The 14846-nt window shown below is 52.6% G+C and overlaps 2 protein-coding genes across 5 annotated transcripts in view; both read right to left on the reverse strand.

Moving 5' to 3' along the window:
- Nucleotides 1-407: 407 nt before the first annotated feature.
- LOC133345671 (zinc finger and SCAN domain-containing protein 2-like) lies at nucleotides 408-8973 on the reverse strand. The gene is made up of 3 exons (XM_061556632.1): nucleotides 8563-8973; nucleotides 5078-5630; nucleotides 408-4145 (listed from the first exon to the last, which is right to left on the reverse strand). The coding sequence occupies exons 2-3, from the start codon at nucleotides 5601-5603 to the stop codon at nucleotides 3493-3495; spliced, it is 1179 nt and encodes a 392-aa protein (XP_061412616.1). The 5' UTR covers nucleotides 5604-5630; nucleotides 8563-8973; the 3' UTR covers nucleotides 408-3492.
- Nucleotides 8974-11246: 2273 nt separating this feature from the next.
- Nucleotides 11247-14846, reverse strand: part of LOC133345673 (histone-lysine N-methyltransferase NSD2-like) — a 37505-nt gene continuing 33905 nt past the window's right edge. For all 4 annotated transcript variants that reach the window (XM_061556636.1, XM_061556633.1, XM_061556634.1 and 1 more), the window contains exon 22: nucleotides 11247-14001. In XM_061556636.1, coding sequence (XP_061412620.1) covers nucleotides 12671-14001 — 1331 coding nt within the window. In that variant the 3' untranslated portion in view covers nucleotides 11247-12670. The remainder of the gene's footprint in view (nucleotides 14002-14846) is intronic.

Raw genomic sequence — 14846 nt, forward strand, 5'->3', positions numbered from 1 at the left:
TTGTATTCACTTTATTATTTTTCTATCTGCGTGACTTTACCGAAAGAACCAAAGAATACAGCCATGGGGATACCCAAAGAATTGTTCCCACACTTAAATGTACAATGGCAGGTGCTTAAATGCGACATGGCTGCCGACCAAAACCTCAATGTTATCGCGGCAATTTCATTTTGCAATATTGCCACAATTCATGTTTCCATGCAGTAGCTTTGAATTTACATCAGAAGACACAAGTCTGCTGCTCTTCTCGTGTGGAACGATGCCACCATATATTTGTTTAAAATCGTAAGGCATCAAACGAAAACCTACAACATGTTTTACTTACATAGCACCGACACTGGATAAATAGAAGCATCTTTACTCACTCACTAAAACACCCTCATCAGTTTGTTTTTATAATTGACTTGAATTGCGAGGCATGCGTGCACCCCATTGTGCAGGGGCGAGCAGCAGTGTGCAGGCTCTGCGTTCTGGAGGTGCCAAAGTGTAAGCAGCGATACGATCCGGTGGGCAGACAGCCTGGTGAATTCCAGCTCATGGTCCCAGTACATGTCAGGGTGACATGTCCTGCTGACTTGACATCCGTTTACCTAATTTAAAAAGCCCTACATTAGTTATTGTGATCACCACACATCCAGCGAGACGCCTCTCTCCTTTTGTAATTTAATATCGCAAGAAACCAAACTGTGCTGCCGGCATCTGGACACATCACAGACACCAAACAGCACCATCATGCACAGCAGAGCAAGCCTGGTACAACTCACGTCGTGTCGAGAGGTGCCCGGGCACAGTCGTTACTCAAAACCATACATGTCACCGCATCTTAATATCTGTCTCTTCGCATTATACTGAAAAACCAAATTGTATAATACATCATAATACACCTTTAATAAGCTACATAAAACAAAATTATACTGTTGTCTGTGCAAACATCATTATAAGCTGATGTCACAGAACTTGCACTGGATTAGCCTCTATAGTGATGGAATTCAGCCTCCCATCAGGTGCTCCCTCAACGCACGCACAGGGCGCTGGAGGGGAACGCGCCATGGTGTGCAGGCCGCCCTCCATCCTCACATAAAACCCCCAATGGTGGTGGCGCAGCACCAGCTGCAGTGCCCTTACACGCGGTGGTGGCAGCCTCGTGCTTAAAAGTTGCAACGCAAGAGATGAAATTCAAATTAAGGTTAGAAAGGTTCATGCAACCAGTATGCATTCCTAAAATCTATTAACAAAAAAATGAAGGTGCCCGTATGGGGTTTATAAATAACGACCCAAGGGGGGTGCTATACCCATACGAGGTAATGTGGTTAAGCTGAAGTGACGAACAGTTGGTGGAATTTAAAAAAACAATTGAATACTGAATATTATTCTACTCCAGTGGGGCTCTTCACTCCCAGCTCAGCATATCTGATGCAGCGTGTGGTGCAGCTAGTGGGCAGTGCCTTCAAGTCATACGCTCAGCTGTGCCCACTCCTGTGCAGAGCCGAGGGCAGAACCACAATCCCCTCCCTCGAGGTCTTGCAAGCCTTACTCCGGCTCTCCACTTGGCCCATTGTGGGGGGCTCCCATCTGGGCATGCACATTCCATTCTTCTGCTGTGAACCATATTACTCACTGAAATAATCATCATGGCCTGCAGGGTGGCACAATGATAGTGGCCAATGGCTGAACTTTCTTACGTGCATTGGTCTTCATGTGTGATGAAGACCAATGCCTCGGTGTGAGCATAGTTGGCGGCACAACTTGCTTATACTGCAATCCAGTATCGGTAGGAGCATCTGCCTCTCACGAGAGCCTGTCCGCCCCTCCAGCGCAGCGAGTGCTCCACAACTGGAGTGACCACAGTCGCGGCATAACGGCTCTCAGAAATCGGACAGGAGGCACAATGAACCTGCCTCGACTGCACCCTACAGAAATAGGGTTTCTTCCCAGAGTTCAGCTCAAGGTGAGCGTTTGTCTGGCGAGGGTCCACAGATACTCATGCGTCACCGCAGCTGCAATTCCATCGCGCTGGGAGAGGGAATGCACCCAGGATAACTGCTGTGACCCGCAGCTGTCTTTCCCACTTATGCACGGTGCTGAAAACCCGAGAACATGAAACAACGCAGTTTTACAGGAGCTCATCACTAACACTGATTGATGTGTCTGGAACGCTTTGAGGGATAGGAACTCAACGGCAGCCATTCTTGATTCGCCAAAAAACGCTGCCATGCCACCATCGCAGGGTACACGCACCCCAGGCACCCACGGGGAAAGCAGCAGCAGTGTTTGAAGGGAAACAGGCAAGCGTCGGGAGTGACAATGTACGTGAATACACGCCTGGCTGCTCTACACACGGACCACTCGTCCCCACAAAGCTGACCAAGAGTTTCTGCACGGTCGACTCCGAACAGGAAGCCAGGCCGTCCGGCTCTCCACACTCACCAGCTCAGGCAGTCTGTGCATGAGAGCCTGAGTGACATCAACAAAGTGCTTCACGTTGCATTCTGGAAGCGCTTTTAGTAAATGCGAAGTGGCTGGATCGAGAGGGAGTCGCAGGCCTGCTGTAGGAATAAGGCTCCGGAGAGCCAGGCTCCGTCGCACCTCGAAGAGACATCCGAGGTCATTTCTGTGTCTCGAGCAGCGACACGCGACGCAGGCGTCCCTCCATGTGCCGCACCTTGGGAAAAATCATCACTCGCAGGACACTCGCCAAACCCGCAACGATGGTGCCAAAACAATACAAGTGCCAGCCACTAGAAGTGGTTAAAGAGGTCCAACACCAGTCCGTGAAGTCGGTTACAATGCAAAATGACACCGGCTGGGTTCCAACACCATTTCCTCAATTTCTTTACGGTTGTAATCATCCCCCTCGCCCATTTTGTGTATTATCTTTACATGTAATACACATCTCTCACTGGCCCACACACAGCCACGAGCTCACAGCACACTCAACACCTTGCAGCTACAGCAACTTATGCTTAACTATAAAACACACTAGACCTCCATCGGAAGGCGTAAATATATATGTACGTTATAGACAGTACTTTTTTTATCGGCTACGTAAGTAATGGGGTGTGGTATATACAGCAGCATTGGGTTCACTTTGGTAAGGTCTTGGCGTGAACGTCTCGGATTAAGAGCTGCCCCTCATCGGTCCCGATCACCTGTTCGGGGATCCTGGAGCCAGGGTGGTCTCCGGGCTGGGTGCTCGGTGAGGGGAAGCCTGGGCGACCAGGGCACGCGAGCACAGGTCCCAACGTCAATACCCATCACCGCGCGAGTCCAAAACACAACCTGACGTTGGCAATCCCCGACGCCCACACGCAGCAGGTCCCTTCCGCACGCCCAGCACATCCCCCCCGACGCCCGTTCGGAACGAAGCGCGCACAGCGTGGACCCCACGAGCGTCCAGCGGCGACGTCGGCTGCCAAAGAGGCGTCCATAAGCCAGAATCCGTGAGCTCGCATGCACCTGCCCCTCCTGTTCAGGTAAGATGCACGCGGAGAGCTAGCGGTAATATGGCAGCGAGCTGGTGTGCGGCGCGTTGTGCTGGATGAGGCTGCTGAGGTGGGAGAAGCCGATGCCCGCGTACACCTCGCCCACCTGCTTGTCCACATGCTTGCGCTTGTGCTTCGAGAGGTGGCCCGACTGCGTGAATCCGCGGCCGCACACGTCGCACTTGAAGGGCTTTTCGCCCGTGTGCGTGCGGCGGTGGCGCGCCAGGTTGTAGGAGTGCGCGAACGTCTTGCCGCACTCCTCGCAGCCGTACGGCTTCTCGCCTGTGTGCGTTCTCTGGTGGATCAGCAGGTGCGACTTGTGTGCGAAGCCCTGGCCGCACTCCTGGCACTGCACAGGCCGGTACGGCTTCACCGAGGCCCCGGCCGCCGCCGCGCGCACCGACGCCAACAGGTGGGCACTGCCGCCCCCGCCGGGCGACGTGCCAAACTCCTTGTCGCAAGAGGATTGCGCGCCGGCCTGCGCACCGCCGGGCTGCCCGTACACGCCCCCCGACTCCACTCCGCCCTCCGCGGCTCCGTGGCCCTCACGTTTCTCCAGGTGCCGGTTCTCTGAGAAATGCGGCGCCACCCCCGGGGTCTCCGCCGAGAAGTGGTTCCCGTCCAGTGGAAGGGAATCGCGCCCAGACTCCTCCGTGCGAGCACCTACACACACACGATGGTGGTGGGGGGATACATACACGTGTATAAATGTATAACGCGGAACATTCACACGCAGGAATAAACGTGTACAATACATGAAAATCTGCTGAAAGAAGTAGTCCTCTCTACATCGTATTGGCCAAGAGACACATGGTAGCAGTAAACATTGACGACTGAACTGTACTGATACCAGGGTACAGCCGTGTCTGTTTCACTGCTGTCTGTTGAAATGGCCACCTTTTCTCAACTCTTTGAGTTGGTGGTCTCAATGAAAAAATGGCCATGCATTTAGTTCTTTCAGCTGGTGGTTCAAATATGGCTGAGGGCTTTTGTACATGCAATGCTGCACACCTTTGTGCTTTGTTAATTCTATAAACGTTTGTTTACCCAGGAAAGACTCACTGAGTCCCACAGAGTCTATTTTTCTCAGGAGAGTCCCTGCCAAGTGTGTAATCTCAAGACAGTCATTTGCAGGTTAGGATGCTTGTCCAATACCAGTTACACGATGTTTTTTTTAGCTATGGGAGGAAACTAGAGAACCTGGCACCAGTGCAGCACAGGGAGAGAGCATACCAACTCCGCACAGAAAGGTGCCCGAGTTAGGAACCGAGGTCCTTCCTGTTGTGAGGTGCAAGTGTTAGCACTGCACCATCCAGCCATCCTTTGTTTCCAGCCTGCAATAATATTTCTGTTGCCATAGGTGTTCTCGTCATATACAGATGTACACATTACAGGCAGTCTACTTGTAAAACATGAGGTCACAGGGCACATCACTGCCTACACACATCGCTACGGTCTCCAATTTGTTTGCTCCTTGTGTGAGCGAGATGCTCCACATGGACGCTCAAGTGGTAGAGCTGCACTGGATATTGCACGGGCACCGTGACGTGAGAAGCCAGCATTGTGTGAGTTGCTGGTGCTGTGCGAGATGTTACTTTGAGACGCTGGTGCTGTGTGGGCGAACGGTGTTGACGCTGTGCTCCCTGGCGCCGCGTTACCCGTGTCCGCGTGCTGATGCCGCTGACAGGGGCTGCTCTCTCCAGCGGGGCCGTCGGCCGAGGCTGCGGCAAGTGCGTTGGCATAGAGCGCGGGGTCGAGCGAGCAGAATCGCTGCGCCGACTGAAAGAGCTCCTGGCTGAGGCTGTTTAACACCACCACGATGGTCTCCAGGAGCGAGCGACTGGTGCCCTCGGCGCCGGCGTCGCCGCCCTTGGGGCGCTTGATGGAGACGCCCTCGATGACGCGGCGAAGCACGGCGTAGAACGCAAACGGGAGGCGCGCCTTGGCCACGGCGAACAGCTCAATGCGCACGTGGGGGTGCTCGGCGCAAGCCAGTAGCGTGTTGTAGTCGCTGATACCCAGCTCTTTGCTCATGGCGCGCGCAATTTTGGCGCTCATGCCGTGAGCTGTGAGCCACGCGCCAAAGTTCATGCGTGGGTCAATCGCCGATGCCGACGCCATCGTGACAACGCTGCCTCCTCGCTCAATCTGCAGTATGGAGAGAGGGGGGGGGGCATCGGTGAGAACAGCATAACAGAATCGCACCAACGCCACAGGCACGGGGCACAGTGCTGCCGAGCCGCGCAGCATTGTCGATACCAACCACACTCGCTCGGCTAAGTGAAATAATGCTTATTACTGATCACAGCAAATTCCACAAGGCAGTGCTGCCATTTTTAGAAGGCAAAATCAATGTGCACAAGCCTCTTGCTAACACACTCCATTTTTTTTACACAAAACCTGTCACAATGGGTGGCCCATTTGTAAGGCATACAATAGGTGATAGGATTTGTTTTACTCTACTTTTGCTCATACTACCTCCAGCCTCTTTTTATGCTCTGGTTCACTTTGGCCCGAACTTTACTGAATAGTTGGTTTGGTTAATGCAGAAAAATGTGATACGGTGCATCAATCACATGAAAACATGAACACGGAACGAGTACGTTTGTTTAAATAAACACTTATGTAGCCACCTGGGCTTGTGCTCCAACGCGCACGGCACAAAGCCTCTGGTGGCTCCTGAACGGCACCGAGCAGACACGAGCCTCGTCCGTGCCCAGGTCCCTGTATGCAAACTCCCAATGCAGGGATTCTCCCGTCCACTGCAGGCAGCACCGCCTCAACAACACAACCAGCGCAACCCCAGCCGCTGTTCCAACTTCACTGGACTGATGCGGAACAGTGCCAAACTACGTTTTGAAAACTCATGTCAGCACATTTTGCAAACCAAAATCTATACTACAAATGAAAAATTAGCCCATGTTAATTTTAAAAATAGCTATGCCTATTTCGTATAAACTTGCCATGAATATCTGTCAACAATGGCCAACGTTAGGACGGGATGAAGAATAAATGCTGAAAAAAATGAATTCGTGTTTATTTTACTGAATAACATAATTCAATTCAAGTGTAAACTCCCCTAGTCCCAGGCAGTGTTTAGGAGCCACATTGCGTTGACTCTCTGGGCAGGGTGGAAATGTCCCTCGTTCCACGCCGCCACAGACAATTGTACACTTACAGCGATCCGCTCATCTCAGTTCAGGTTCTCCGCGTGCGCGATCAGCCCCACCCTGCGACTAGGAAACCTCAGTTGTCAGCATGTCTGAAATAAAGATGCTAAAGTTTGGACTGCCTTGCCCCTGACTCTCCTGCGTACAGTGTGTGATGCCAGTATCAAGGTTTAGGACATTTTCTGACAATGCCACCTACGCACGGGTAGACCGCTGGACGTCTCCACAGCTCCCCTCATCACTCCACCAACGCAACAATCACACATCAACACAAAACTCAGAAAGCAACACTCACCAACACAACACTTTCCGGCATCCCAATGCAGGACCTTCCTAAAACGCCCTGGGATTCAGTAAAAAGTATTATTACTTCACACTCAAACCTGCCAGCAATCACATATGGCAACACTCCGCAGATTTATGCTGATCGCGGCAAATACCGGGTAGACTTAGCGATAAGCCACCGAGAGCAGCACCTCCCCCTGTACTGAGTGCAGCCACAGCCGCCCTGGTGGCACAGTGACCTGAGGTGGGATGGTTGTGCCACCGTGAAGGCCAAGAGGAGTTCGCGTCCAGCTCAAGTTCCTATAAGACAGGTCGGGAGACCGCAGCGGAACCTCCAGACACCATCCACCATCAGCTGCTGAAGAGCCACTTACTGTCACACCAGCCAAACCAGCCACAGGACTCAAACCAAACCTATTACTACACCAGCGATGCACAAACTAATGCAGACACTTCACGTACCCACGCCATCATACCTGCCAACAGCTCAGAAAGCCTGACGCCAAAGTATGTTAAACATGTAAAGACTCACAACACACCAGAGAGAATATTGGATTTGGGTGCGTTGCGTCAGTGAGGGGGGAATTAGCACGGGCAGCAGCATCACGAGAAGTGGTGTGAATGTACCGGGTGGTGGTAGCGAAGTGGTGGTTGTAGTGGGGGAGGGGGGGTGTATGTGGCGAGGTGATTGTAGAAGTGTGGCTGTAGCCGGGTGGTTGTAGAAGTGTGATTGTAGAAGTGTGATTGTAGAAGTGTGGTTGTAGAAGTGTGGTTGTAGAAGTGTGGCTGTAGAAGTGTGGCTGTAGAAGTGTGGTTGTAGAAGTGTGGCTGTAGAAGTGTGGCTGTAGAAGTGTGGCTGTAGAAGTGTGGCTGTAGAAGTGTGGCTGTAGAAGTGTGGCTGTAGAAGTGTGGCTGTAGAAGTGTGGCTGTAGAAGTGTGGCTGTAGAAGTGTGGCTGTAGAAGTGTGGCTGTAGAAGTGTGGCTGTAGAAGTGTGGCTGTAGAAGTGTGGCTGTAGAAGTGTGGCTGTAGAAGTGTGGCTGTAGAAGTGTGGCTGTAGAAGTGTGGCTGTAGAAGTGTGGCTGTAGAAGTGTGGCTGTAGAAGTGTGGCTGTAGAAGTGTGGCTGTAGAAGTGTGGCTGTAGAAGTGTGGCTGTAGAAGTGTGGCTGTAGAAGTGAAGTGTGGCTGTAGAAGTGTGGCTGTAGAAGTGTGGCTGTAGAAGTGTGGCTGTAGAAGTGTGGCTGTAGAAGTGTGGCTGTAGAAGTGTGGCTGTAGAAGTGTGGCTGTAGAAGTGTGGCTGTAGAAGTGTGGCTGTAGAAGTGTGGCTGTACAAGTGTGGCTGTACAAGTGTGGCTGTACAAGTGTGGCTGTACAAGTGTGGCTGTAGAAGTGTGGTTGTAGAAGTGTGGTTGTAGCCGGGTGGTTGTAGCCGGGTGGTTGTAGAAGTGTGGCTGTAGAAGTGTGGCTGTAGAAGTGTGGTTGTAGAAGTGTGGTTGTAGCTGGGTGGTGGTCGTGCGGTCGCGGGGTATTCGGATTGTGACTGTCATAGCGGGCTGGTTGTAGCGGTGGCGGTGGCGCGGATGTCGCGGGGTTGGCGGCAGTGGGGTGTCTGTCGCGATGTGCTCACAGCGGGATGATTGCCGTCGTGTGGCGCAGCAGTCGTCGGCTGCGTGTGGAGGAGGCGGCGTTGAGGCGTTGGGGTGGCCGGCCCGGAGCTGCGTGTGGAGGAGGCGGCGTTGAGGCGTTGGGGTGGCCGGCCCGGAGCTGCGAGTGGAGCTGGCGCCGCGTCGGGTCGCCGCGCAATGGCGCCTCTGCTGGAGACAAAGACCCGGGGCCCTGCGGCCTGCGGCGGCACCTGCGAGGCGCGTCCAGAGCCCGCGCGGTGCTCGAGGCGCGCGGCGCGACGCGAGCAGCGGACGGGCGACGCGGTGCGGGGAGACGTCGCGAGGAGGAGGAGGAGGAGGAGGCGGCGGGAGACGGGGCGAGCGACGGGAGACGGAGCGCGGAACGAGACGGGAGCGACCGCGTCCGGGTTAGCGTGACGTCACCACGCGGCTTCCGGGTCGCCGCGAGAGCCCCGCGGATGATGTCACGGCGCAACATCCGGGTTACTTGTGACGGCGACAGGGTCCGTGTTGTCGCCGACGTCTCTTGCCTGCTATGTAAATGACGTCATGTACCACCAAATGTAGGTGACGTGACGTCACGCTCTGCCAGGTGCAGAGCGGCACACGTTGACAAAACTAAATCTTCTTGGTTCTTTCGGTAAAGTCACCACGTAGAAGGGAAGTAATAAAATAATAAAATAAAACATAATAAAATAATTCTCGCGACGTTTCGGCTACAACGCAAGCAGCCGTCTTCACCTTGTAGCCGAAATGTCGTGAGAATAATTTTGTTTTATTATTTTATTATTTCCCTTCTACGTGACTTTACCGAAAGAACCAAGAAGATGAATCCCTGCAGTCACGAAAGCTTTAAATTCAAAAATAAAACTAAAAGCTATTTTATTTTACCAGCACGAGACCCACTGAACTATATATGTGTATATGACACGTAAAGAAATCTTTAAAAAGTGCAATCAAATGTATTTATGTTCTGAGATGCATATACAGTAAACTATGTTTTATTTAACCAGGTGAGGCAAACTGTTTGGCATTCCTCGACTTACGAACACAATTGATTCGTAGGTCGGAACAAAATTGTACTTATTTAAATGCTCATAGATCAGTGATATGAACTGTTACGGTTCAACAAAAAAGGGAACATTGATAAACTCATGAATAAGAAGAAATATTGGACGTGAGCATTTATAACTGTAAACAACTCAGGAGTTGTATAGTAAATAAAATATTAAATAAAGTAACAATAGAAAAACATTTTCACTGACCTTCAGCCCTGAATCCCCTGATGCTGGCTTGCTTGTCGGAAGGGGCGCAATGAGTCACGACAACAACAACCACCACCATTCACCACGGAGTGGCGGTGACGTCACCACGACGCTTGTGCCAGGCCACGTGCACATTGAGGCCACGTGAAGTGTCAACGCCCGCTTGCAGATCACGGCGCAGACCCAGGTGCTACGGGTCGACTGACCGAGATGAGTGGCTGATGCGCCACTTGTGCCCCCTACTGTGCCAACTTGCTGTGCTTTAGCCACCCGGCGCTCCGCTCGTTGTTGTGAGCGTCGGTCCTCCGCCCTCCGTTGTTGTTGGAGGGCGACTGCCTCCAACTGCCCAGTAGCCTCACGGTGCACCTAGCCTGGCACTGCCCAGCAGCAGCGTCCTTCACGAGCCTCCTCTACAGAGTCCGATCTTGACACCGCTGGACAGACCAGGTAGCGCTGGCGAGATGTTATCTCTCTCGCCTGGTATGCAGGAGGTTGTGGATTCTATCCCGACCCCGACCCCTGTATATTTGGAGTTTGCATGTTCTCACCGTGGTCGCGTGGGTTTTTCTACGGGTCCTCTGGTTTTTCCCTCCACATTTAGAAACATGCGTTTAGAATATTTGGCTGCTATAGATTTTCACAAGATAAGCCACTCCTGCATGTCAGACGAAAGTTAGCACCTCGTCACCGTTGCGCCTCCACGTGTGGGGCCGTGAGCGGTTGCGACCCAACATCAACTTGGGGACGGCGTTCTCTTAAGTATTGGAGTCGTTTCCCATTCCGGATTTTGGAATTGGGGGGGGGGGGGGATGAAAAAAAGCACAGAAAACTATTAAGAGGCGACGTGCGGAGGGATTTATTATTTAATTTGCACCAAAACTTAAGCCAAGCCCGTAAATTCCCCACATTTCATCTTTCCCAATGATTGATGTGGTATTCTCCAGAGATTGTTGTGAACAGATGCAGCACAGTTAAGTGTTTTGTTCCAGATGTCTCAGGGACTAAACGGAAATTAGTCTCTCACTAAAGTTCTATTTTCTTTCGAAAGGCAGCGGACTTTTGCCTCGGCTTACAGGGGCATCCTTGCGGGTTAGAGGCAATGAATTGAAATTAGCCAAATAAACAAATTATGCATTTCTATAAGGAAACCAGAACTTAATTTGAAATTAAGGGCCTGGTTTGTGTTGGTGCAAACAGTTCCCATACCTCTCATTGACAGCTGTTGTTATTTTATCATAAAAAAAATCATCAGGAAATTATCTTTCGCCAACAGATTAATACGTCTAAGGTGACGTGTTTTATATTTGAATTTAGTGTACCGTCTCCATGCCAACTCGACTCATCGGATGACAGCGATGCACGAGAACAAGAAGAATAACAAGGACACGTGTATACAACTTAATATCACAACGTACAGGATATTAAAACACAGAGTACAATGTTTTATTTGTCACTCTCAGTGTGGTCAGACTTCTCACAACGGGGGGCTAATGCAGGCTGAGCTAAACTGGGAACAAATGGCTGTAAACAAATGAACATTAACATTTGCAGCAAAGCCAGCGGACGGCACGGTGTACAGCAAGCGTTCACCCCTGCTTGTTGCAGACCCATGTAACGCTAAACAGAGGTGCTCTCACAATTCTCAAAATAAAGCAGAGATCTGGTAAACATTGATTCTTGATAAAGGTCGGTCACACGCAAACACTAAAGCACACGGCACCTATTCAAGCATGCATACAATTCACTGCTCATGAAGCATTGCGGCACAGTCATTCCAACACGTTTTTATCTGCAATGTAATTTTTTTCTTTTAACATTTTTTTTACAAACGGTACTACATCTCTCCTGTCACTACATGCAACAAGACTGGGATCTCCGAAACGGTACTGAGACTACAGTAGGTAGGTGGTAATGTGGCTTGGGTTGCTGCAGCTGACAGGACACCGTGCCCCGAGCCCTGGCAGACAGACGCTGCTGGAACAGCCACATGCTGCCACCACGTGGGTTAATGCTGTGGGGTTTTAACTGCAATCGCTGCAAAGCCGCCCCGCTAGGCATGAAGCAAAGCCCACCTGCCGTACTTCAAACACAATACTCAGAGGCTCAAGTATTTCCACTAATAACTACACTAAATGGATAAATTACACATACAGGATCACTACAGTATATGAAATGTTCACTAGTGACTAAAATACACAGCTTTGTCTTAATAAACACCAAAACGCACCCCCCCCTCTCCCAGATCTAGAGAAATTCCCATATTCTACAAGAAGTGGCCCAAGGAACAACACAATCTAAATACATTGAATGGGATTGTGTAGTTGTATTAATAGGCGCTACGGACGTAGACGATGAGCACTGAGGTAGGATATGGGAAAGGCCCCATCGCGATCTGGGAGGACTGAATACAATTACCATCATTCAAGCTAACGCCAGCTAGGAGGGCTCCATCATCCCAACAGGATACCTGAAGCTGCGTAAGTGAGAAGGCCTTGCGCCCATTCATGTCTGGCGGATCCGTATTGTCTCGCGCTTTCGTGAAAACGTCCATCCGCGCCATCATCACTCGTCGAGCCTCGTGGAATATGGCACGCCGACGAGTCCGACGCAGTCACAGCTTGTCAAGTAACGAGCAATCGGAGACACCGCAGCAAGACGCAGTGCTGGTTTTTTCAGATACTGGTACAAGCCGCGCCCACAGACCTCGAGATACAGTGAAACACAGGAGCACCGCTTGCCATGGTTCCTTTCATCCAGTAGTTGTGCGTTGACAAGAGGTCGTTGACGGGAGAGTTGTATGATTTCAAGGGGCTGCTGCCTCTTGTTGCTGCGGCACGTCGGGCCGTCAAGGCCCCCACAGCGACTGCGTCTTCATGTTGACGTCGGACAGGCAGACGTCCTGGTCGCTCAATATCTCGCTCATGCTGAAGTCCGAGAGGCACACGGGCTCCTGGGCCGCCAGGTCCCTGAGCCCCACGTCCTGCAGACAGCCGTGCGGGCCCGGCCCGGGTAGCTCCCCCATCGAGAAGTCGGGCAAGCAGCGGCGACCCATCATGGCCGCCGGGAAGAAGCCTCCGTCGGGCCCCAACAGGTCGCTCATGTCGACGCGTTCGGTGCGCGCGATTCCCGCGCTCGTGACGCACACGCGCTCCACGCTGGCAATCTCGCCCAGACCGGCGCTGCCCACCGCGCCCGGCACGCGCACGCGCTCGACTCCCGTCACCTCCCCCACGTGCACGCGTTCGACTGCCGTCACCTCCCCTGCCTCCCCCACGCACACGCGCTCGATGCTAGCGATCTCGCTCAGCCCGTCTGCCAGGCAGAGCTCTGTACCGCCCCCGCGGCGCGTGCCGTGCAGCAGATCGGGGTAGAACGGCCCGCGGCGCGCGCTCACGATCTGCTGCAGGTGGTGGTTGTGGTGCTGCTCCAGTGTGAGCGGCTCCGGCAGGCACGCGCCCTCCTCCTCCTCTTCCTCCACGCCGCTGCCGCAGAGGTCCTGCGCCGTGCAGCCCGCACGCTTGGCGCTCGTGATCTCCACAATGCGCATGCCCGTGAGGGAGAGCGGGCCCCCACGTGACAGGCAGCCCCGGCCCTCCCCCAGCATCGCGTCCCGCAGGCAGTCCGCTCGAGCCCCCACGTCGCCCACGTCCGACAGGCACTCCGCTTCCTCGTCCGCCGCCGCCATGTCCTGCAGACACACGTCGCTCGAGATGTCCATGTCGGAGAAGCCTGCGGGAATGGAGACGTCCGGAAAGCCCAGGTAGGGCTGTGCCTCCTCAACAGGGGAGGGTCGTTTGGCCGCACGTGCCGCCCTCATCTCGCCCTTGCCCCGTGCCGCCTTAACCCCGGGAGGAAGGCGAGAGCCCGGGGAGTATTGCTTCTGACCGACACAATCTTTTTCCGCTGCCGTCGTGGTCTCGGCCGAGACGGAGTTCCGGTGGCGCCGTTTCTCCGGCGCGGCGCTGCGTGGCTCCTCCGTAGGAGGAGGAGGAGCGGCGGGGGCCGCCGTGACCTTGTCGTGTTCATGCTCGGCAAAGCAGCGGTGTTGTCCGTCGGAGCTGGGCCTCAGGGCCCCCAAACTATGCTGCTTGCAGAATGAACTGGGGCAGATCTGGCAGAACGCCACCGCCGTCTTCCCACACACATCGCACACGTGCCACGGGCACTCCCACTTGCCTGTACACAGACATATACACACACACAACACAAACATACACGGAGCATGCAGACCCACAGAGTTCAAACACACAAGGCACACACACACAAACAGTAATTCGCTTAGGGTTCATGGACTCCTTGTCTGAAAGTCTTAGTTTGGAATCAGTCCATTTCGGTGTCTGATTTGCAGACATGCAGGATTAGCACTTCCTTCCAAAATTGTAGCGATGATCCTTACTGTCCTAACATTTTTTATCAGACTTGGAACTTGAAACAGAGACACTTCACCTCCAAGACTGGTGGACCTTGTGGCTCGAAGACAAGTTTAATCTTTCTTAGTGTAACACGTTCTTGTTGCTCAAACATGCATGGTGTGATACTCATCTCCACGTTACAGCCCTCAGCGATTGTTGACAATTCTCCATTCTTATGGCTAGGACAAGTCTATTCAAAGGTTAACCACTGCTGACTTTGCACAAGGTAGTACTACTAATTTTATCGACCCTGGAGTGATGAGGGATGAATCGATCCTCGCCCGGGATTTAAACTTGTCAGTCGTGCTGAACGTAATGCCCGCAAGTGCAGTGGACGTGCAGTTGGTGCTGGATGACGCCACCTGCTGACGGCGAGGGAGGTCGTGCGGGTATTTAGAACCCAGCCAGCACTGGTCAAAGGACCCTAGGTTGATTGACGTTAATATGATTTCACTTTCTTGGTGGCAAAACATAAACAGCCCGAGACACTGAATTCGCACAAATGGCGTGCAGTAATTCTGTGTAGTGTGGAACGGTCTGCAAAGCATTAGTGGAGAGTTCCTGCCTATAAAATATCACAAAACCCAGCAGCGATCGTTTAGAGATCAC

The sequence above is a fragment of the Lethenteron reissneri genome, chromosome 22 (assembly GCF_015708825.2).
Source record: "Lethenteron reissneri isolate LAM-NWPU_2019-01 chromosome 22, ASM1570882v1, whole genome shotgun sequence".
Taxonomy (NCBI): Eukaryota; Metazoa; Chordata; class Hyperoartia; order Petromyzontiformes; family Petromyzontidae; genus Lethenteron; species Lethenteron reissneri.

Excerpts from the sequence above, each read along its gene's own strand:
- LOC133345671 (XM_061556632.1), bottom strand. The coding sequence starts at position 5,603 with ATGGCGTCGGCATCGGCGATTGACCCACGCATGAACTTTGGCGCGTGG. Across the intron at positions 4,146-5,077 it reads CACAGCACCAGCGTCTCAAA|GTGCTCGCACGGAGGAGTCT; the intron begins GTAACATCTCGC and ends GTGTGTGTGTAG.